Source organism: Felis catus, chromosome B3, assembly GCF_018350175.1.
Source record: "Felis catus isolate Fca126 chromosome B3, F.catus_Fca126_mat1.0, whole genome shotgun sequence".
Taxonomy (NCBI): domain Eukaryota; kingdom Metazoa; phylum Chordata; class Mammalia; order Carnivora; family Felidae; genus Felis; species Felis catus.
The window spans coordinates 116,240,741-116,265,953 of NC_058373.1; the positions used below are offsets into that span (position 1 = coordinate 116,240,741).

The 25,213-nt window shown below is 38.2% G+C and overlaps 1 protein-coding gene across 10 annotated transcripts in view; it reads left to right on the plus strand.

The window, feature by feature from the left end:
* PCNX1 (pecanex 1) overlaps nucleotides 1-25,213 on the plus strand; it is a 170,524-nt gene that overhangs the window by 45,035 nt on the left and 100,276 nt on the right. For 8 of the 10 annotated variants that reach the window (XM_045060136.1, XM_045060137.1, XM_023255797.2 and 5 more), the window contains 4 exons: nucleotides 5,088-5,193; nucleotides 11,135-11,180; nucleotides 12,219-12,308; nucleotides 19,910-21,619. In XM_045060136.1, coding sequence (XP_044916071.1) covers nucleotides 5,088-5,193; nucleotides 11,135-11,180; nucleotides 12,219-12,308; nucleotides 19,910-21,619 — 1,952 coding nt within the window. Of the gene's footprint in view, nucleotides 1-1,241; nucleotides 1,349-5,087; nucleotides 5,194-11,134; nucleotides 11,181-12,218; nucleotides 12,309-19,909; nucleotides 21,620-25,213 lie in introns of all 10 variants that reach the window. The other 2 variants (XM_045060138.1, XM_023255801.2) reach the window with 2 other exon arrangements.

The following is a 25,213-nucleotide window of genomic DNA, read 5'->3' on the forward strand; positions in this document are numbered from 1 at the left end:
TGTTTTTGAAATAAAATGTATGGTCTGCTGGGCAAAGTCTACAAGAACTTAAGATTTTTATTCTTTTGCTGAGAATCATTATCTTTACAATAGCAAATCACCATTTATTTAATCTTCTTTAATATCTTTCAATAAAGATTTATCATTGCTCCATTAAAAGGCTTGCATAGCTTTTGTTAAATTTGCCAAATTATTTTACAGCTTTTCTATTATAAAACTCCTTTATAATTACCTTTTAGTTCCCTTTAAATATAGCAGTTTACTTTTTTTTCCCCAATGTTTATTTATTTTTAAGACAGAGCACGAGTGGGGTAAGGACAGAGAGAGAGGGAGACACAGAATCCTGTGCTGTCAGCACAGAAGTTCGATGCGGGGCTTGAACCCATGAACCGTGAGATCTTGACCTGAGCCAAAGTTAAGATGCTCAACCGACTGAGCCACTCCCTATTTAACTTTTTCATTGACTATGATTTCTAACACATTGTTAAAATGAAATAGTATTGGCTTACATCCTTGTCTTTTTCTAACCTTAAATAGTGTTTTTAAAGTTTCACCATTAAATGAGATCTTTGTTGTAGATTTTTGTTCTTGATATGTTTTCCCCACCCTCCCACTTGGGACTTTCACATTCTGTTCTGAAGAGAAGAAATGAACAGGAAAATACTTTATTTCCAGAGCCTGTCACTGTGCTTGATACAGTATAGTTGTCAATTTGTTGCATGACTGAATGACTATAGTAGGACTACTTGAGCCTTATGGTTTTCATTGGCTCTGGGATAGCAGTTCAAAATGCTTATTAAATCTTTATCTTAGAAAAAGAGTCAAAGTCATTAATGTTTGTATTACACTTCTAATGTTTCACATTGGATTCCAATACGATTTCAGGACTGGAATACAAGTATATTGGAGACCATATTTTCTGTTTCTCATGGCCGTAACGCTTGAAATATTGTAAATTAAGGATCCATTTAAACTGTAGGTAAATTTTAGGCTAAAGTGTTTGAAGATTTATTTTGTTTAAGGATTTTGTTTTTATTATATTTTTATGAACATCATTGTAATTTAGATTAGATTTGTAAATTTAGTACTGAAATGGTACTGTGAAGTTTTTGATTAAAGCCTGAGCAATTAATGATACTAATAACCAACAAATTAGTTTGTGAAGTCTCCTTTATAATTCAGATTAGACCCCTTCTGCTTTTCTGCCTCTCCGTGTACCTGGTATTTTTTTTTTTTAACAGATGGGGAAATTAAGGCATAAAGGTAGAGATTCCCTGAATTTGGTGTATTGCTTACTGCAGTAGACCACTTTGCCTCTGTGAGAATTGTAAACTACTATACTTTCCAGGTATGTGCTGAAATTGCCATTGCCGAAAATCTGCAAGTCTTGCTAATAAAGAAAACTCTTACTCAGCCGTTTTGTGTGTTTAGCTATATTTAGGACAGCGACAGCTGGCTAAAAAAAAGTTCTACTTCTGAATTTGTAGAGAAGAGAGGTATAGTAATTTTGCTAGAGGATTATTTTGTTATAAAAATTGCTGTCCGTTTTTTCATTCATCCTTTTTGCTCCCTTCAATTCCTGCTTCTCTCTCTGTTTTGGCCATTGGGCATTTGTTCTGGATCATTGTTTGTCAACTGGGGGCGATTTTACCCTTAAGGACAAAGGGTCACATTTGGCAATATCTGGAGACATTTTTTGTTTATCACAACTGGGGAAATGCTGCTGGCATTTAGTGGGTAGAGGCCAGGGATGCTGCTAACTGTCCTACAGTGCGCAAGATGGTCCCCCACAATCAAGAACCAAGTGGCCCAAAATGTCAGTAGTGCTGAGATTAAGAAATCTTTCTTTAGACAGTGGTGTTCATTTTTGGCTTTGAACTGGAAAGAGAACTTCAGTGCTTGTTTTTTGAAAGGCAAATATTGGTGTCTTAGAGTGGACTTCAAAGCTATACAGACAAGATGTTCAGATCTTGTCTTAATTCTCACTGGCCATGAGAACCTACATTAAGGTGTGTGGGGGAAAAAGAACAGATATAACACATTGTAGAGTACTGTGTAAATATTATTTGTATCCTCCTTTTCCACCTGAACTGCATATACCAGTGACTCAGCTTATGTCGTTTACTCCTCTGACAGGTTTTTACACCTTTTGGTTTTCAGTTTTTCATCTGTAAAACGAGGATAATTGTATTTATATTGTAGATTTTAGGAGGATATTCTGTGAGAAAATGCAAATAAAGCATGTGCCCCTGTGACTGGAATGTACTAAGTACTTAATAAATATTTGCTTTTATTTATTTATAACAACTTTACCTTCAGATTGTAATCTTTTGTACCTATTGTCAGAAGTGGTATATAAAACTAGGCAATATTGTCCATCAGCTGATGAATGAGGAAACAAAATGTGTCCTGTCCAAACAATGCAGTATTATTAGGCCGTAAAAATATGAAGTACTGATAGTTGCTACAACTTGGAGTAACCTTGAACACATTATGCTAGGTGAAATAAGCCAGTCACAAAGACCACACGTATTATGATTCCATGTATATAAAATGTGCAAAATAGGCAACTCTAGAAAGACAGAAAACAGATTCCTAGCTATGTAAGGCTGGGGGTGGATGGGAAGGGGGGTGGGGAGGTAACGGTGAAGAGGTTTGTTAATAAGGTGGTACAAATGTTCTAAAATTAATAGTGGTGATAGTTGTATAAGTTGATGAATGTATTAGAAACTATTGATTTGCAGAGTTTAAATGGATGAATTGAATGATAATGTGAATTGTTTACCGGTACAGTTGATGTATGTAAACTGGGCAAGATGAAGGCTCTCCATCCTTTCTCTGGGGTTGAATATTTGATTCCTTAATCCTCACCTTATGATTTCCATCTGCTCTCCATCTTCTGATTTCCGTGGGATGTGACTTAGAGAATGCATTCTGGTGGAGAGAACAGTGACATTGCTGGTTAGTCCTCCCCACTCATTCAGTGTGGTGATAGCGGTCTGTAAACCACTTACGATGTTGCCCAGTTAGCGGTTTCTCCTTCTGGCCTACATGTCTTGTATGGATTGACACCAAACAGCTAACAAAGCTGAGCACGTTTCACTTTTTCCATGTCTGGACGTTTGCATGCTGAATTGGCTGTCACCTTTGTACCTGCGTTCCAGTATGTTTTATTTCTATACACGGATAGCAAGTTAGCTAATTTTCTTTAGTGAACATGATAGAGTTAGGAACCCATTAAGTAACCAGGGACAGGATGGTTATGAGACCATTAATAAAAATTTGCTAGAGTTTAAACAGCTGTAGTGATAAATACTTATTAAATGAAAGGTATACTGGCTAGTGAATTCTGTTTTGCCTGTATCTTTTGATCGCAGCTGTCAGAATACCTCATTGAAGTAGGCTTATGGGGATTTATGGCACACGTTACTGAAAAGTCTACGTGTGAGGGGTGTCTTCAAATTGGCAAGGTGCAGTTTCAGTCACTTCATGACCTGACTTATCTTTACCAGGCTGGGCTCCTTTTGTTCACTTGGTTTCTTAGCGTCTCCCCTTATGGTTATAAAATGGCTGCAGCAGCCCCAGGCCTTAAATCATCTCAGCATTAACACTAGCAGGTATAGAGAAATATCCTCTCTTAACAGTAGAACCCCCCCACCCCTGGCCTGATTCATACTAGCCTGAGTTGGGTCCTGTGCTTATTCTGGAACTAAGTTCTGTGAGCAAAAGAACGGAACGTGCTGATTGACTTTGGCCAGTGGTGCTCCCCCCCAAACCTGAGAGTATGTGGTTAACATTACCCAAAACCATATGAGAGTTTGGGATGAGGTGGCTCACCAGAAGAATTTTGGGTTGTTTTTTGGTGTTATTGTTAACCAGATGATTGAACTAGATGGTGGATGGCAGGATGGTTTATATCTACTATAATTCTAGCTAATACTAGAACTTTCATCCCTGATAATAATAACTTAAAAGTTTATCGAGTGTTTCCTCTGTATGTACCAAGTAGAATGAGTAAAAAACTTTGGGCAAAAAATAGGATTATGGTAACTTTTAGGCCTGAGTTCTAAAAGTTATGTTCCTAAGGAACCTTATTATAAAACTTTCTAAGTTTTTTGAAATTTGGTGTGATGTTTTTTCCTAATTTGGGAATCCTCTTGTCTTTAAGTACCGTATGTAGACTTCTTCAGTTCTTTGAACTTAGTACTTTTCTCTCTTGTCTAATACCTGTTTTACCACATCACATCATTGTATTTTTATTTACTTATTAAAAAAAACTTTTTTAATGTTTATTTATTTTTGAGAGACTCAGTGACAGAGTGAGAGCAGGGGAGGGGCAGAGAGAGAGGGAGACACAGAAGTTGAAGCAAGCTCCAGGCCCTGGGCTATCAGCCCAGAGCCCGACACGGGGCTTGAACCCACAAACTGTGAGATCATGACCTGAGCCGAAGTCAGATGCTTAACTGACTGAGCCACCCAGGTGCCCCATCGTTTTACTTTTTAAACTTAAGCCTTCTAACTCTATACAAAACTTAAAATCTTAGCTTTCTACTTCTGTAAAACAAGTTAGTATTGCAGTTAAATGCTGTTAACTTAAAAACTACAGATAGAGGTAGTTTGACAAGGCTGACTGTTCTTTTGCGTGTTGATCAGTGTCTTGCAGCTCAGTGAGACTGTGCTCTTAGAGATTGGTCGTCTAAGATGTGATTACTTTCTGGGTTTGCCATGGCCGGTTTCTCCTTGCTCTTGGGGAGCAAAAGGCAAATCGTGTCTTTGCTAGAGTGGTTTTATGGCACATGTCATAAAATACGTGCTATATTTAGTGTCTATAATTGTCATTAAGGCTGCTTTCTAATATTGGATTGGGTGAGAGTTTTAAAGATTTTCAAGTAGTGATGTGGTTATAAAATAGTTCAGACTATAAGACTTAGGAGTGAAGAATGATCTTTTTTTAAATTGCTATATTCTCTGTTAGAAATTAGTATATTTTAGTTTTATAGAAAAAGGTGTAATAACTTAAAAATACTAAAAAACCGTTGCTGGCAGAATAATGACAGTTACTCTCTTTTTCTCAATGTTCCCCACAGCGATCCTGGTGGAGGGATTGAAATGTCTGAGTTCATTCGAGAGGCCACACCCCCAGTTGGTTGCAGTTCAAGAAATTCTTATGCTGGCCTAGATCCAAGTAACCAGGTGGGAACCTGCTGTTTTGTCTTTTTCCCTCCTCTCCTCCTGATGGTGGTCTCAAGCAATTCTGTCTGTAATAGTCCATTGGTGTTGGGATTTATCTTGCTGATTAATACATTTTTGATTGTTTATTAATATCTTTTGTTAGTATTCTTATTTTTAACTGAATTTTCACATTAATCAAGTCCATTTTTGCTGAGCATGCAGCATGCTCAGCAAAACTACTTAGGCAACTACCGTTGCCTGCAGTAGTTTTGATCACAACAGTTGTGCTGAGTGCCCTTCGGAAAATCAGGTCCTGGCTTTCACGGTCTCATTTACCTTCACTTTTTTTTTTTTTTTTTTTTTTTTGTATCGGAAGGGTATAGATGTCTGGGGCTATTCCTAGCTTAAACATGGCAAAAAAAAAAAAAAATTAAATTTTTAAAAATCTACACTTATTGTGGTGAGCACTGAGTAACGTGTAGAATTGTTGAATCAATGTGTCAATACACCTGAAAGAGATAGAATGTATGTTGATTATACTTAATAAAAAAACTTTCTCAAAATCTTGCTGTTCAAGGTGTTAGTGATAGAGTGAGATGTAGAGTACAGATCTGCTTTTGCCAGTTTTAATGTCTTTCCATTCTGTAACTTTTAACTTAAAATAGTAACTCTGAAAGTATGCTCTCAAAGGGTGACTGATGCCTGCTGTACTGTCATTGTGTGTAACCCCGGCCGGGTCTTTGCTGCTGCGTTTCTCTCTTTCATCCTAAACATCTCCCACACTAATCCAAGTCCTACTTATTCCTGCCTGCCCTCTCAGCAGACGAGCCTGCTAGCTAGAGTAACACTGCATAAGCATAAGAGGGGAAACTTAGCCAGAAGCTTCGAAGTCTTGTCATAGTAGAACTTTAGATAACTATGGGTTGTAGTAGGTTATTATTTTATGTCAGCCTTTTCATTATGGAGAAGAGGAGACCATGGGTTTGTATTAGGGTCTAGATCTCACTTCTTGATTTTCACCTCAGTCTTTCTGCTGTTCTACTACTCTACTTGTGGGTTGAAATCACTCTTCCTCCTTTCTGCTCCACAGACTTAGGTTTTTGTTTTGTTTGTTTGTTTGTTTGTTTGTTTGTTTTAACTTCCTGGCCTAACTCTAACTTTTGTTAGAGCCATCCCCTGTTTCTCAAGATTTTCAGAGACCTTGTGGTATTGCCTCTCTCTCTTGCATATGGAGCACTTACTGAGGTATTTATTTAGCACTTGGGATTTGGTATGTGATCATATGTGGCAGTCTGTAAGCCTCTACAGAGCAGACTGTCTTCTTTCCTCCCCTGGCTAATCGACCGCCTTGTGCAGAGGTGCTAATTATCTTTATCTACATAGATAGTAGAACTTTAGAGGTAGAATCAGACCTGGTTCTTCATTTAAGAAAGGAACAAGTAGCAGACCTAATTATCCTGACTGCCCCACAGTATTCTGCTGTTCCACATTGTTTAACCCTACATTATCTCAGAACAGTATTAGGAAAAACACCATGTTCTGTGAATCAAAAAAATCTTGAATAGGGTCTTGTATAGAAGATTTGCCTCTATTTGAATTGTATTTCATCATTTAAACTTCCAAGTGGGTGAATTTTTGGTTGCAGTTTTAGTTGTGATTGAATGTAGTGTAGTATTGAATTCTTTCCATAACAAGCAGATGGGAAATGTCAGAGTTAAACACACACACAGAACATTATGGAAAAGGACTGTGACATTTTAATTAGGTTCATACCTTTCAAGTTTCGGTTTTTACAATACCAGTTTTAAAGAAAAACGTTGCTATCCTTAACCCTCTTTTGGTTAGCCTGGCTTTCTGTGTCTCTTTACGAAATGAAATGACTTAGCCCTTAAATATGGCTGCATGTTTTCTATGCTTAACTAACTCTGGCCTTTGTTCATACTAACACGTGTTGGCAATGTAAGATTACTAGGGAGTGAGCCTGTGTTTTCCCCACAATCTTTTGGAGAGCCAAACTTTTTATCATTTTTTTCAGCAGGACAGTTGAAAGGGTGCAGCCGTCTTCAGTAACTCTACCATGTTTTATGCAGGGACTCCCATCCTGAGTGTTATTAAAGCTTGTCTGCACACAAATGCATGGCATGCCTGATTTGGTTTTCCTTACAATATTAACTCTTGAATAAAAATTGGCAAATATTGGAAGTTATTGTGCTACATGGATTTTGGTGTTTTAGTATTATCCTAACAAAAGGAATGGTTGGCATAATTATTTTTACCGCCTTTTTGTATACTGGTAGCCATATTACCAGAAGACATACTATATTTCTTGTACATATTTTATTATGTAGCATTTATTACACCTGATCTTAGTTATTTGTGTGAATGTCCTCAGTACTAGGTAGTGAACTGGAGCGTAGTGGCTCTGTCTCAGTTGTTATTATCATTGTTTCCTTCTTGCCACGTCTATCTTTGTCTCCCTTCCATCATCTACCCTCTGTTTCCCTTCCCTTTCTTTTTTCTTGTTTTTTTTACTGCTCCCTACCTCCCTCTCCCTCTCTTTCCTTTTGTCACTGGTCTTCCTTCATATATTTTAGTGCCAGATACCTTTCAAGTCAGTTTACTTGAATGGAGTGGGGGGGGGGGGGTCTTACCCTCAGAGACTTGACAGTTTCGTAGTAGATTTGCCATAAATAACCAAAGTCAGAAACATGACATATGTTACCAAGGAAATACAAATATAAGATACAAAGTAATAATTGTCATAGGAATGGTACAGAAAAGGGGATAATGATTTTAGAGGAGAAAATAATTTGTTTCCAGCTAGAAGAAGGGGCAAAGTGCACGGAGGAGGTGGCCTTGCCTGATTGTTCTTTAATTGGAAGAAAATTTTTTCTCAGACACCCATAATCCTTCCTGACCTTTCCTATGGCACTTACAAAAGAGAAGAAACAACTGGACCCTTTTGGTTTGTGCAGACTACTTTTTTTCCCTTAAATTTTTCATTTTCTAAATGTGTTCATTTTTACAAAAATAGCTAGTGAGGGAAAGCAAACAGAAGAAAATAAAAATCATCCATAATGTCATAATCAAAAACCATTTTTATTTTTTTTTATTTTTTTTTCAATGTTTATTTATTTTTTGAGACAGAGAGAGACAGAGCACGAATGGGGGAGGGTCAGAGAGAGAGGGAGACACAGAATCAGAAATAGGCTCCAGGCTCTGAGCCATCAGCCCAGAGCCCGACGCGGGGCTCGACCTCACGGACCGCAAGATCGTGACCTGGTTGAAGTCGACGCTTAACCGACTGCGCCACCCAGGCGCCCCCAAAAACCATTTTTAAAAAAGGTGGGATTATAGTATGCATGCTGTTTGGAACTTGATTTTCTTTATTGACTGTATCATGAATATTAATGTCATTGTTCTTCTACAGTGACATTTTGGGGAATGCATTCTCCTATTTGGATGTACTGTAGTTCATTTTCTCAATCCCCTGTTTCATATGTAAATAGTCCCAATTCTTATATTTTGGGGGGATAAATTTAAATAATGCAGGAAAACATGAAGAATAAAATATAATCATCCATTCTGTCCATTAAGCCAGCAAGTAATAGAACTCACCTAGTTAAGTGACTTAAATAAGAGTTTATGTTTGTCATCCAGGTATGGAGGGGGCTGTGTGGCATTTGTTCAGCTCAGTAATGTTAGGACTTGGGCTGGCTTTTCCCTCAGAGTTGCAGAATGAGCACAGCAGCTTTAGTTATGACCCTGCTGGAAAGTAAGAAGCAGGGGGCACTGTGCGCAGAGTTGTCCTCGATTGTCTCCTCAGACACGCAGAGATCTTTCCCTGAAGCCCTCCCGCAGACTCTTGCCTGTGTTCATTGACCAGGAACCAAGGCGTACCCCTAGACTGGAGACTGGGCCCCCTTCTCAGACATCAAAAGATAGATACTCAGCATCTGAGCAAAGTGGGAATCTTGTTAAGAAAACAAAAGGGAACACTTCTGTGGTTGTGACCAAATGACTACCATAATCATATTCAAGTTTTGTTTTTTTTAATAGAGGTGATGTGAACCTTGACTTGGCTTTTTTTTTTTTTTTTTTTTTTTTTTTTTTTGAGAGAGAGAGAGAGCGAGAGAGCGAGAGAGCATGTGCGTGAGTGGGAGAGAGGGACGGGGAAGAGAGAATCCTAAGCAGCCTCCTGACATGGGGCTGGGATCATGATCTGAGCCAAAATCAAGAGTTGGATGCTCAAGGTGACTGAGCCACCAGGTGCCCCCAAAAGTTTTTTTTTAAGTTTAAATTTGTAGAAGGGTGTGCATAAAGTGGGGTTTTTGTTTATTACTTGTTTTTCTATCTAGGGAATAATGTGTTTGTTATTCTAGTTGAAAATAACATACGAATTCTATAACTTATCTAGCCGGTGTGGTAAGAATGAAACTTTGTTTTGCAGTAGAATGCTTTTACATCTTTTTCTAACTGCAGAGCTTTTTATGGCTAATTGAAAACAAAGATAAGGAAAAATCAGGAGACTCAAGCTTAATAAATTGTTTAAAAATGTTGCAAAACTTATTTTTTTTTATTGGCCACATCAAGAATTAGTAGTTCTAACCTGTTTGTATTTGCTTTTTTTTTTTTACTTACTTTTTCACTGACATATAACTATTATGCAGCATAGTATACACTTCTTAAGTGTACAGGACAGTGGGTTTTTACATACGTATACACCATTTAATTGCCATCCTCATGCCTTTCAAACTCAATATTGACTTACATTTTGAGCAAATTTCTTATTTTATACGCCTAGTCGGTTGATTCATTGAAAGGAAGGATTTGGTAAAATGCAAAGTATTATATGAATATTCTTAATTTTATTCTAAAATATTAAATTTGCTTGACTATGTTCTTTTAATATCTCTTAAAAACAGGTTATAGAAAGTTGCTAGGACTTGCGGATTTAGTAACTGTCATGTTGTTATGTTTGGTTTCCCTAATGTGTTTATGGAATTTTTGGTATTTGTTTATATGATTTTTATGGTAGTGTAATGAATGATGACTGAGATTTTAGAGGAGTGTTCTATCATCTGGAATATAAGCGTTAAAAACTCAATAGATTTTAGTTTTCTGTTTATAACTAGTGCTAAAAAGTCATTTTTCATGGATTCCTTAGTTTTTTTCTTTTTAAAGATGTTAGTAGCAGTCTACAAAGAAGTACTACTTACTTTTTGTCTAGCACTCAGGAAACTTCATATTGATACACTAACAAGTTGACAAGATTTACGTTGCTCTTTGTAGCATATGTGAATGCTTTGTCCAGAACCTTCCTTTTATATACCCTGATAAGGGCGTTTGTTTCAGGTAGACTCAACACCCAGTTTTGCTTTTGTTTATAATATGAACATGTCATGATGAGATATAAAAAATGGTAGTAATTGTATGACATAGATTGCTTGATGTTGGAGGCATCCTGCTCTGTGGGTCCATCAATTCTAAGCATGCAGAGGGAGTCAATCAGTGCCCTGGCACATCTGTAATATATATGCAGAATGTGCTACAACAAACAGGTTATGTGGCTCTGATAGAACATGCCCAAAGGGGATCTTTTAATATTGATAAAGTAACTGATAGCATGTTTTTTTTTTTTTTAATTTTTTTTCAACGTTTTTTATTTATTTTTGGGACAGAGAGAGACAGAGCATGAACCGGGGGAGGGGCAGAGAGAGAGGGAGACACAGAATCGGAAACAGGCTCCAGGCTCCGAGCCATCAGCCCAGAGCCTGACGCGGGGCTCGAACTCACGGACCGTGAGATCGTGACCTGGCTGAAGTCGGACGCTTAACCGACTGCGCCACCCAGGCGCCCCGTGATAGCATGTTTTAATAATATGAAAGTTTTACTTGATAATTTGCTAGTCTATATTGATAATGATATATAGCATTTTAATTAGTTTTAATATCATTTTCAGATTGGATCTGGTTCCTCTCGTCTTGGAACAGCAGCAACTATTAAAGGTAGACATTATCTAAGTTGAAAGTTGCCTGTGACTTTCCATTTCATTTTTGGATGTAGTAAAGATAACAGTACTGTGTATTCACATGTCATGAAAAATCATTCTTGAAATTATTTTGTAGATACAGTTATGTATCTTGTATTAAAGGTTACTTGATTTAAATTTGGTTCTCCTTTCATCATCCAAATCTCACAAACATATTTGAACATTTGCATTACATTGCATGAATTGTAAGTTTTGCTCTATAAGAAACTTCCTTGCCTTGAAGGACAATACTTTCATGGGTTTTGGTGAGGTGTGGAAAACTAAGTAATTTTATGTGAAACCTTTAAATTGGGCACAAATGAGGCAGTAAAAAAGAGGGAGAGTCTTTTATATATACCTATTACATACCTCTATTTCAGGTAAATTCATATTTTTTCCCTATACTTTTTTAGGGGACTTTTTATAATTATCTCTGGGGAGGAAATTTATATTGTTTCAAGTTGTTATTACAAACTTTACATTTCTTTTAGAAAATTGCTTCTTTTTATTTAAAAAAAAATTTTTTTAACGTTTATTTATTTTTGAGACAGAGAGAGACAGAGCATGAATGGGGGAGGGTCAGAGAGAGGGAGACACAGAATCTGAAACAGGCTCCAGGCTCTGAGCAGTCAGCACAGAGCCTGACGTGGGGCTCGAACTCACAGACCGCGAGATCATGACCTGAGCCGAAGTCGGACGCCCAACCAACTGAGCCACCCAGGCGCCCCGAAAATTGCTTCTTTTTAAAGGAAGTTTTATTAGCAGTGTGAAGGTTTCCTTATTACTTGCCTTATAGTGCTGTGAGAATAAAGATGTGGTTTGATAGTCTGTGATGCTTCCTGTTCAGTGATCTTCCATTATTGTAACCCATACAAACAAAAACTGCTCTAGTAGCTATCGTGTACTGGTACAGTACATAGGAAATTAGCGTAGTTGACATCCTTTCTGCTTATGCCACACCGTACAGCCTTTGCTTTTAATATAATGCGCTTACACGTTTCTCTTAATTTTGTAGGAGACACAGACACTGCTAAGACTTCTGATGATATTAGTTTAAGTCTGGGCCAGAGCTCTAGTCTTTGTAAGGAAGGAAGTGAAGAACAAGGTAAGAACATTATACTTTACACTGATACCATATATTATGGGGTCCAGGATGACTTTGTAGAATATATTTGATTGATACTAGTATGATTCCATACTAACAGTATGGAAGCCACATAAGGGTAGAATTTTTTGTCTGTTCACTGATTTATTTACGGTACTTAGAATGGTACTCAGAACATGTAATAAGTTTATAACAAATTAATATATTTTGAAGAAGAATTAAAATAAAATTCTTAACTTGAATAATAGTAAAACAGTGCTGTAAGTACTTTTATTTTTTTAATTTTTGTAAAGGTTTTTTAAAAAAATCATTTATTTTTTGAGAGAACAAGTGCGCATGCATGCACTGGGGACAGGCAGAGAGAGAAGGAGAGAGAGAGAGAGAGAGAGAGAGAGAGAGAGAGAGAGACTGAGAGAGAGAATCCTAAGCAGGTTCTACACAGCGCAGAGCTCGATGAAGGCTCAAACTCATGAACTGTGAGATCATGACCTGGATGCATAATAGACCAAGATCAAGAGTTGGACACATAACCGACTGAGCCACCCAGGCACCCGTATAAGTACTTTTTGCTTTCTGGAATTCCCTGACCCGTGTTCTGCCAAGTAGACATGGAGAGAAAACTTTCCTGAGCATGTGCCCTGGAGTGAGTATGAGATGGGAGATAATCTGCTAGTCTAGTGGGTCAGAGCTTCTTGCCTGGTTTAGTGACCTACTTGTGAAACTGTTGTTTTCCATCTAGTGTGACCCCTAAATGTCAATTGCTTCAGGTCTTGCCTAACAGTATGTTTTGGTAGAGAAATAATTTGCTGTTGGACTTACAGAGAAACTATGTCTGCCTCCAACATGGTGCCTCCTGTAGCAGATTTTTAATAGAAATTTGGGGTTTAAGTGATTTCTCCCTGCCTTTGTTCAATTTCATTATAAATGAGTATTTCGGATTTAATGGAGTTTTGTTTTTTTTTTTTTAAGAACTGCCACATTTTTATGTTTCATTATTAATTTTCAAACATGAAAGGATGGATATGTTATCCCGTTTTCAAATGGAGATTATCCCAAGTTACATAATCAGACACAAACCTGTTTTCCTATTTCCAGCCTTTTGTTTTTATTAGCCTATGAGTGATTTTCAGAAGGCAGGCAAGCTGATAAATTTCCTGTTCTTAATTATGATGGGGCATCTGGGTGGTCAGTTGGTTAAGAGTCTGACTTTAGCTCAGGTCATGATCTTGCAGGTTGCGAGTTTGAGCCCCGTGTTGGGCTCTGTGCTGACAGCCTGGAGCCTGCTTCGGATTCTGTGTCCCCCTCTCTCTCTGCCCTCCCCTGCTCCTGCTCTGTCTCTCTCTCTCTCAAAAATAAATAAACATTAGAAAATATATTTTAAATTATGAAAATTATGTAGCTACAAATTGATCACCAAATTATGACATTTTCCTCTCAATTTAGTGTTTTACCCAGGTCTGGTTCTTACAAGTGTGTTTTGTTCCTGTACTTGGAACATAAGTTTATCATGCTGTCACTCTGCTTTTTGGAATTGCAGTACCCCATCATTTATTTGCTTTTGTGGACTATCCCTCCCAACATACCCCTCCCCTCTAAACTTTGTAAACATACTGTATAATAAAGAAACTATCTTCTTATAAAAGGTGAAGGCGAATTGATCAGTTTGAGAATTACAGTATCCCTTTCTGTGATATGTAATCAGAATGTCTCAAAAATTAGGTAATGATCTTAGAGGGGCTAGTGCTGCTGCATTTATGGGTCATATTTCTTTGTTTTGTATCTGGGAAGTACCATGCATGAGCAAGAATTTTGTAATCTGTTGGGTTGGGAATTATATGCACACAAACCTACTCTGCAGATAACATACTGACATAGATAGTGATGTCTAATGTTCACTGAGCGCACACTATTAATATATGCTAGGAGTCAGCAGACTTCCCGTAAATGGTCAGATAGCTCCATAGGCCATATGGTCTCTCTTGCAACTACTCAACTGCCATTGTAGAGCTCAAGGAGCCATAAACAACACATAACTGAGTGAGCATGGCTGTATTACACTAAAACCTTGTTCAAAGTAGGCAGAGGGCCAAATTGGCTCCATGGGTCTTAGTTTGTCAACTTCTGGTTTAGGTCTTCTTTTAAGCATTTCATACGCATTCACACAGTTAATCTTCACTGTAAGCGTTCGATGTTAATGTGATTCTCACATTACAGATGGACATATCATGGCTAAAAGAGAAGTTATAAAAAACCTGACCAAAGTCACACAGCTACAAAGTGGCAGTCCTAGAATTGAAATCTAGTTTTGAATCATGCTTTTAATTGTTGTTACACCACTTTTATATAGTTTTGTAACATCTATCGTGTAACATTTTAATATGACAACATTGAGAATTTGACAGATAACACACATAGATAACATTTAACAGATACTGTTCAGTGCTTATTACACGCTCTGAGCACCATTCTAAGTACCGTAAATAAATCAGTGAACAGCCAAAAAATTCTACTCTTATGTGGCTTCCATACTTACTAGTATGGAATCATACTAGTATCAATCAAATATATATGGAGTGGTGGGGGTTGGGGGGATTTAAGTGTAAATAGAGTGGTCAAAGAAAAGCCTCGCTGAGAGCAAAGACCTGAAGGAGGTGAAGGAGTGAGCTATCAGGATATTGGGGGGGAAATGAGCTGTCTCTACGCAAGAGTAACAGCACAGGCAAAAGTCTTAAAGTAACAACATGCCTGTCAGGTTTGAGAAATAGTGGGGCTGGTGTGAAGTAAGTGAGGCTACAAACTGTATAGTCTTGTAAGATATTTTAAAGATTGTGTTTTAGGGGCACCTGGGTGGCTCAGTTGGTTGAACGTCCTACTTCGGCTCGGGTCATGATCTCACAGCTCCTGAGTTCGAGCCCCGTGTCGGGCTCTGTGCTGACAGCTCGGGGCCTGCTTCAGATTCTGTGTCTCCCTCTCTCTCTGCCCCTCCCCCACTTGCATTCTGTCTCTGTCTCTCTCAAAAATAAACATTAAAAAAAAATTGTGGTTTTAATTCCCAGTGAGATTAGGAACTGCTAAAGGGTACTGAGCAGAGGGAGTGTCATGATCTGAATTACATTTTAACAGAATCACTGTGGCTATGATTAAAAGGGGCAGAGGCTGGAGCAGAAGCTCAGCTACCAGATGATTGCAGTAATCCAAGGCACGGAGCAGGACAGTGAGAAGTAGTCTGATTGGGTGTGTAGAAGATATTAGGGACAGGATATGTTGATGTTGATGGATTAGGATATATCCTGTAAGAGAAATAGTACTCATGGAAGACTGTAAGGTTTTTGGGTTAAGTGACAGGGAGGATGGAAAGGGAGAAGGCTGAGAAGGAACAGATTTAGGAGGAGGGAGAGCAGGAGGAGGGTAAGATGGGGAGTTCAGTTTTGGGCGTATCAGGTATGAGATGCTGTTAGCCCTCTAAGTGGCAACAATTAGTAGTTAATTAGGGTAGGTCTGGATTTCAGGTATGAAGTCCGGGTTGAGGTTTTAAATTCATGAGTTTTCAGTGTATAAATTAAAAAAAAAAAAAAAGAGCGGGGGGCGGGGGTGTCATGTTAACTGTGGGTTGGGTTATCATGAAGTTCATAAGGTAACTGGCAAGCCTGCATGGAGTTCAAGCTCCCTGATCCAATTTTGTTGGTCATGGCTACGATTTGGCACCACCTAGTGGCAGTTGCTTACTCTGGCTTAATTATCACTTGGGGCTCTTCCAGCTCTCTGGCTGGTTTGGGTTTACAGGGCAGCAGCATTTAGTTGGTTAGCAGTTATTGATTAGTTGGCACTCATTTTATGGACGTGACTGAGAGTGAACTAGGATGAGGGGTCGTGTGCTCTCATGTTTTGCTTTTAAGAAGGGCTTATCTCTAATTTCCGTCTCCAGCCGCTCCCATTTTTTCCCTACCCAAGATCAGTACTTTACCCTAATCCCATCTGAATGTGGGCGCTGGGTAGAAGATGGAGGAAGCTAATTACAAGTATTTCTGAATTTTAGTTATCGTGGGACCAGAACACTGGATGAGATGTAGAAAAGAGGGAGTGTATATGGAAAAACGAAAAGTTCCAGGGATTGAGCTTTGAGCCAGTCCGGTGTAATAGGTGCAGGAGACCCTGTAGGAACAGCGGGTGAGGTGCAAGGAAGGCCTAGAGTGCTGTATCCCGGATTTTCAAGGAGACTGGAGTGCTCAGCTTTGTCCAACAGTGCCCATGGGTCAGGTGATACGAGGCTGAGACTTGGCCATTGGATTGTTGGTGACCTTGATAAGCACATTCATGGAGGGGGATCAGAGTACCTGTAGGAGAGAATTAGAGGAGGAGAACTGAAAAGAGTGAATACAGACTACTCTTGGTGAATTTGTGTAAAGGGGATCAGTGACTCAGGGTGAAAGCCAGCAGGGGAAGGTAAGGATAAAGGAGAGATTTGGATTTTCTAAGAACATGTAAGAGAAATAACAGCTTGTTTCTTATAACTGATGGAGATGATCCAGAAGAAAGGAGGAAAATGTGGTTTTTGTTTATAAAAGTGACATATGTTAATTTTAGAAAAGACAGTTAATATGAAGAAAATAATTCACATTTTTGGCACTGACATAACTTTATTTTTTGGTGTATCACTTTTTAAAATTATTTTTGTATTGTAATATAATTCATGTACTTTAAAATTCACTCTTCTAAAGTGTACAATTCAGTGAGTTTTAGTATTTAGTAGTTAGTGTGCACTTATCACCACTGTCCAATTCTAGAACATTCTTGTCACCCCAAAAAAAAAAAAAAAAATACCCATGATACTCCCATTTCCTCCTTCAACCAGCCCCTGGCAACCACTGATCTATTTTCTGTCTCTATTGCCTCTTCTGGACATTCATATAGATGGAATTATGTAATAGGTGGCTTTTTGTGTCTGGCTTCCTTGACTTAGCATGTTGTAGCATATATCAGGACTTTATTCCTTTTTATGGCTAAATATGGTATATTACTTTTAATATTCCTACACATATATGCAAATATACTCTTAATATTCTTTTTAACTGTTACAGATTGGAACCATACTTTTTATATAGTGCCATCATTTTCACTCAAGTATTTTCTCACTTTATTATGTCATCTTTGAAAACATTTTTAGTGCCTGTGTGATGTTTTAATAGACAATCCAATTTATTTGACCTTTTTTTATTGGACATTTTCATACTTTTTATGTTTTAAGAAGTTTTGTTAACAACCTGAAATGAACAATTTTTTGCTAAAACCTTATATACATAGGTGATTTTATCCTTTGGCAGCAATTTCTAGAAATAGATTACTGATCATGGGTGGGTATGTACACTCTTGTGAGGCTTTTGGCCACATTGCTAGATTGTTTCATAGGAGGTTACTCCAGTGCATCCCCATGAGCAGTATGTGGGTGTGCCTTTCTTATCCTAAATGCCACTGGTAGAAATTATTGGTAAAAAGGTTGATTAGATGAAAATAGTACCTCTTTGTGTTGATTTGAACCTTAGACCATATTGCTACCAGTGAGAAAAATATCTAAGAAAGCGTATTTACTCGAAAGTCTCCTAAAACTATCTAAGATTTCCTGACAAGATTTGATTTTTTATGGTATATTTAGCAACATTGGAAAAAGTACACGTAAAGTACTTTTAAAGTAAGTTTGCGTGCGTCTTTTTAAATGAAAAATATGTTTCTGGTTTGTTAATGTCTTGGAATTGGTTTTGATAGCATTTTTTAAGTCTTTTCTCATATTTTAGATTTTCAGTAACTTGTTAAGTTTTCGTTCTATAAAATTCATAACTTTGAAATGTGAATATCCTATTTCATAATCGCTTATTATAGAGTTTTTAGAAATAACTTTACAGTTTAATACTACAAAAAAGTAAATACAATGCTAACTTTTAAATTTTGATATTTAGAGATATCAGAACCCCAAATACAGTGACAGCTGTTTTGGACAAATGATAAAGAACATGAATTTTATACTTACGTTGAAGACTTTAAAACATAAGATAAAGCCTAATAGGTCATTTATAAATCAATTTATATGGTAGATTCTAGAGGCTGTTTCTAAGTTTTTAATTTAAATCTAGTCTAGGTTTAGATTTCTAAAATTTTTTTTTAATGTTTATTTTTGAGAGAGCGAGCATGAGCAGGGGAGGGGCAAAGAGAGAGGGAGATACAGAGTCCAAAGCAGGCTCCAGGCTCTGAGCTGTAAGCACAGAGCCCGATATGGGGCTGGAACCCGTGAGCTGTGAGATCATGACCCGAAGTTGGATGCTTAACCGAATGAGCCACCGAGGCCCCCCTAGCTTTAGATTTTTTAAAAGTACATACACATTTCTAGTAATTCATTTTTATTTTATATTAATCTTAGAGGCGAAGGTATGCTTTTATTATTGAGCTTGCCTGGGAAGAGTGTGAGTCAACTACAGAATCTACTAATTGTATTTTTTCTATGCGGTTATAACAAATAAGATAATTTTTATTGAGCTAATAGCAGATTCAGTCATCCTTGTCTGTCAAAAAGTATATAAAAAGTCAGCTATTGTACTCTTCAATTGCCAAACTGTATTTCAAGATAAATTACAGTGTAGTTGGGTAGGTGGATTTATTTATATCTGTATACATAGTACATATGGTAATTCCAGTCACTAATAACTGCCCTAAGTGGAGTGTTAAAGGAATGGTCTTACAGATATACAGGAATATGTAGTTTTTCATGAGGCATTTTGTAATTGTTGCATGAATGATGAAAGAGAAAACACAGTATTTTGTTCTACAACTGTTTTAATTTTTTTGGTCATTGTGAACAGCAAGACATCTTACATCATTATATTGCATCTTCTTTATGGATTGGTCAGCCTTTTGATTTTTTTTTTTCCTCAAATTACTCTAGGTTTTTTTTGATTTGTAAGATAATCACATTGGTTTTTCAAAAATTTTTGCATTGTATTAGAGAGGTAAAATAATGATAGCTGCAGTTCATTGTGCCAGGCATTGTGCTAAGAAATGCTTGTGCTAAGCACATTAACTCCATTATTTCATGGTACTACTTAGTGAGATCTCATTTTACAGATGAGGAAACCAGGGCCCTGGAAGCCAGAGCTATCCAGTTAGTAAGCTAGAGACAGACTTCACATAAAAGTCCAGGGCCATTTTGCTGGTTCAGTCAGTACAGTATGTGACTCTTGATCTTGGGGTGGTAAGTTCAAGCCCCAGGTTGGGTGTAGAGATTACTTCAAATAAAATCTTCAAAAAAAAAAAATCCAGGGCTGTTTTAAATATAATCCTATGTTGCCCCTTATTGTTGATAGTGTATGGAACCTTTTCTCAGGCCATTCGAGGATTTGGAAGTTCAGTTCATTCTGTAAATAGAATGCTTTCTTTGTCCAGCTGTGAAATAAAAACCAACTCTTTGGAATGACTTGCCAACTTGTATTCAGTGAACTACTTGGGAAATTGTTTTTCCTCAAGTTACTGTATGCTGTGAGTTCTTTCCATTGTTAAACAGTATATAAGCAGATCATAGATTTGTGTTCACATTTCCAAATATGTGTTTGAAACAGATTTGGCAACTGATCGGAAGCTCTTCCGTCTGGTCTCCAATGATTCCTTCATCTCCATTCAGCCTTCCTTATCCTCCTGTGGACAGGACTTGCCAAGGGACTTTAGTGACAAAGTGAGCTTGCCGAGTCATGGCCACCACCACCACATCGATCAGTCTCTGTCCAACACCTGTGACACAGAAGTGGCTTCTCTCGTCCCTTTACATTCACACTCTTACAGGAAAGATCACCGGCCACGAGGGGTACCACGGACTTCTAGCTCTGCTGTGGCTTTTCCAGACACTTCACTGAATGACTTCCCTCTCTATCAGCAAAGACGGGGGTTAGATCCGGTTAGCGAGTTAGAATCTTCCAAGCCTCATTCTGGATCCAAAGAATCCTTGGTGGAAAATTCTTGTTTATCTGGGGAATTTCAGCTCGTTGGTGAGCTGAAAAACAGTAATTCTCAGCCACCTACAAAAAGTGGGAGGAGCAAACCTTTGAAAGCAGACAAAAGCGTGGACAGCCTGAGGAGCCTGAGCACGCGGAGCAGTGGGTCGACAGAGAGCTACTGCAGTGGAACGGATCGTGACACCAACAGTACCGTCAGCAGCTACAAAAGTGAGCAGACCAGCTCGACTCATATAGAGAGCATCTTGTCGGAGCATGAGGAGTCCCCTCAAGTAGGAAAGAAAAGCGGTAGGAAGAAAGAGGAGTGCTGTGCTGACCCAGAGGACCAGAGTAGCTGTACCAGTGACAAAAGGACTAACAGTGAGAAGACTGCCTTGGAAGTGAGTACAAACAGTGGGGTTCAAGAGGCCAAGGATCCCAGTACCTCTGATGATATGCACAATCAGAAAGGTCTCAGCACCTCTGCATCTGAAGAAGCCAACAAGAATCCCCACGCAAACGAATTTACTTCCCAGGGGGACAGACCGCTTGGGAAAACCGCTGACCCCAAAGACGAGCAGAGTGAAAAGTCAGCTGTCTCAGCGGACTCAAAAGTTGGTAAAGACGGTGGTGGAAAGCAAAAGGAAGGGGATGTACGACCTAAATCCTCTAGCTTGATCCACCGGACAGCCTCTGCCCATAAGTCAGGCCGGAGACGGACAGGAAAAAAACGGGCCAGCAGTTTTGATTCAAGTCGGCATAGGGACTATGTGTCCTTCCGAGGTGTTGCTGGCACAAAGCCACATAGTGCTATATTCTGTCACGACGAGGACTCTAGCGACCAAAGTGACTTGAGCAGAGCATCAAGTGTGCAGTCTGCTCACCAGGTCAGCAGCGATAGCTCTTCCAGCACCACTTCTCATTCATGTCAGTCTCCGGAGGGCAGATGCAGTGCTCTAAAGACCAAACACGTCCCGAAAGAAAGGGGCACTGACTCCGAGCACACACACAAAGCCCATCTGGGTCCCGAAGGAACTTGCAAAAAGCGGACGACACGTCGGACTTCCAGCACAAATAGTGCCAAGACGCGGGCCCGAGTGTTGAGCCTGGACAGTGGCACAGTAGCGTGTTTGAATGACTCCAATAGGCTGATGGCACCCGAAAGTATAAAACCCTTAACCACTTCAAAATCTGATCTCGAGGCCAAAGAGGGAGAGGTGCTAGATGAGCTATCTTTATTGGGCCGGGCTTCCCAGTTAGAGACGGTCACTCGGTCTAGGAATAGCTTGCCAAGCCAGGTTGCGTTTCCTGAAGGCGAAGAGCAAGATGCGGGCAGTGGAGGTAAGTAAATGACTGGAGGAGAGTTCCCTGAGAGTCACTGCGGTCGTGGGTACTATCGATTAGAGTGGTATTTACTAAAATATATAAAATAGGCTTTGTGTTACTGTCCCTCCTTCTGCTGTGTTGGTAAACTTTCTTCTGTGTAGGAGATGCTTATGTCAGAAAAGGTTTCAATTTTTTCTTGGCCTTGGGTTTTTCAAAGTCAGTTGCCACCTCTTAATGTTTTACCAGGACTGACCAAAATTGGTTGTCTTCTTTCATTGTACAGTAGTAGCAACAACAAAATGTAGAAATTTATTAGATCACAAACCATTTTTAATCATCTCCTATACAGTGTGTGCCACTGAGCTTTCAGAGTTAGATACCTCAACCAGTAAGATTTTGCCAAATGTTACTTTATCTCTGACTATGTACTGTGAAAACTTGTGCCTCGTTTGTCTCTTTGGTTTTACTTCTCCCTTACTCAAGTTTCAGGCATTAACCATTTTTTTTCTGTTAGCTTCACACTTCAAGTTTATTAAATCAATGTAGTTTATATTGGCATTTAGTATCCATTAGTGGATACATGATGCTCCCTGTGATAACACTGATGGTGTTTGATTAAAGTGATAGCTTATTTACTTCAGACTTATGGTATATTGTGCAGAATTCAGTGGGTGATTTTGTATTGCCAGTGTGTTTTGGACGTTGTATTTCTTTCGGAGGTGTTTCTTCCTGTTTCCTCCTACCCAGAATAGTCAATTCATTCTCTTGCGGATTTTATGGAATCTGGTTCTGGAGCAGGATCAGAAGAATCCTGACGTCTTCTGTTGCTGGAACCATAGCTTTTTCACCCTCCACTCCCATCCCCTGTATTCAGGCTGGTATCTTGTAAAACATTCTCTTACTTCCTTTGATACCATTTCTGATAAAGACTAATTTCTAATGAGAATGCAAAAAAATGATCTTTAGTACCTAAAGAAGAAAACAGTCTATCAAACTTAAGTATTGAGAACTAATTATATCTGAAGTGATTATAACCATTTGGTGACAGCATAGTAATTAAATTCCCTTAAGCCTTTGCTGTGGGTATCATTCTGTTTTTTATAAAAAGTCTTTTGAAATGCTTTTAGTGATTTCTCACACAAAGCATATCAGATATGTTCATGACGTACAAGAAACCATTGGGTTTAAAAATAGAGCTTAATTTTTCAAGGTGTCATTAAGTAAATTTTAAGAGTGAGCATGCTATGATAGAAAAATACTGCTGTTCTAAATACTGTTGAAATGTAAATACTAAAAAATATGTACAAGAGCTATAGTAAGTCTCTATGTCGTTGAATTTAAAATGCCATTTCTTTTTCACAGGGAATATGAGGTGTTCCAATTTTTAGGAAAAGTTACCTGAAAGGTTTTATTTGCTTTTCGGTGCAGATCTTTGACCGCTATGAGCTCATGCTTTTCCAGATTCCAGGTTTTGTCTTCTTTTGTTTGTGTTCTTATTTTTAAAAAACAAGTCATTGAATGTTAATAAGAAGCAGGTAATGAACTAAAAATTTCCATGTACTTTGACGTGACGGGCTGTTAAAAAACATTTTTTTGCCAAAGGAAGAACATTGTAGGGGCTGTTTTTATTTGAGTTTCATTTATGTTTAGAATAAAATAAGAGTAAAACTAAACAGCTTAAATGTGTGAAGGGTTTGTGTTTCATTGGTTTGATCACATTTCATTAGGGTTTTGTTTGGGCTTTTTGGAAGATTGGAGGTAGTGAGAGAGGGGATATGTTTTGGTTCTCATTTAAAAATTGTATAAAATCTCAAATAATTGTTAAAGATTTATTTATATCGACATTAATTGTTACAGTCCTTTTTAGCAGTTTAGAAGACAGTTTTCTGGGCTATCTCTTCCTACATACTACACTCCTGAAATGTGTCAACAAAACAGGACGCTGCTTGACCGTTCATGTGGCCGTACGTAAGCCACAAATAGATTTTATTCTAATGAACTTGGAGGTGTTGATGAGTTCTCCAATGATTTTGTTTTCTTTTTAAGCGTAGTTAGTGGAGTTGGCAGTGTGGAAGGACGAGATCTAGAAAATGTACTCTAAAGTACTAAAGTGAAATACTCTTAACATAGGAGGTGACTTAACATAATGACATGATGTTGGACACCCGTGCTGGTACACGGGCTCCGCTGTGGGAAAGCTGTCTATCTTCTTGTAGCCTCAGCCTCCTCATCTCACAGGGTTGCTGTGAGGAATTCGTAGATGTCAGATGCTTAGAACACTGCCTGGCCCACACGAAATGCTTAATAGTGCTACTGTTTCGATTATACAGACCGCTGTTCTGCTACTCAAATGTGTCCTTTCCTTAAAGTGGAAGAAAATGATGAAAGGTAGAAATATATTAGAGATTTCTGATCGTGCCATTGTGAGACTCAGCAATAGTAAAAGTAAGAATTTTTACATAATACCTGATTTCTTACATAATACCAGCAGAAAAACATGAACATGTAATCTAGTAATATGGATTTTATCTTATTTTGGCCATAATATATCCTATACCTTCTCTCTTGGCATTTGGTTACATAGCAAATGATTGTTTTCATAGGACTTTTCACCATTAATCAAGTACTTTGGTTAAAATTGGATTTCATCAGCTTTTCTGCTTAGGTGGGAGAAGAGTTTTAGATGCAAGCTAAGGCCTTTTGTGTTGATCTCTTTTGCATTTAATTCTTTTATAATGATAAAGCATGTCTTTAATAACTGATGGTGAATATTTGAAGGAAAAAGTACAATTAAGTTCTATATCATAGAAGTGTCGTTTGGTACCTGCATTACTTTTAAAAACCATTTTCTTTTGCGTCCCTTAATTTACTGCATGATTCAACAGATTATAAAGAACAATCAGAATGGAAAGGTTTATATTTGCTCTATTATACTTCGTAATATTTTTCTGAATTTCTTAACCTCTGTTTTTCTGTTCAAGAAAATTATTTCAAATGTAATGTTTGAGCCCCTACTCTATAAGCATGAAATAGGATCCTATTATATTTCTTTTGGGAACCAAAGGTAATCTTTTGTTAAGGAAATATCACTTTACTCAAAGAAAAACCAAATCTCCATAAATAATTTATGAGAGTTTGTGCCATCTGTGTAAATTGGAGGTCAGTTATTTTGAATCCAAATATCATTGAATCTTAGAAAGACCCCTGAATAGACAAGAACATGAGAATTAAAGCTTTTGTACCTTACTAAACAGAGGGACTCTGAATTCCAATACATTAAATTTCTCATCTGTCACTCCATGTGGCAAGTGAGAAGAAGCAAAGTAGTAGAAGGGAATTGGTGCTTGGGGAAGCTAAAGTAATGACAACACCAGAAATGCGCCACCAGCACGAAAGGAGAAGCTGGAATGACCACACAAACCCAAGCAGAACACAGCGGGTGGGTCATTAAATGCAGGGGTAAACTGTCTTTGGAATTTGATAGTTGAAGGACATTGTGGGATCCTAACTTAACACTGTATTGTAGTAGGCGCAGTGATAAGTGTTTATGTGACTGGCCCCGCTTAAGGGAAAGGCTCTGTCAGTCTATGTGGAGAAGAAAGCTTAGAC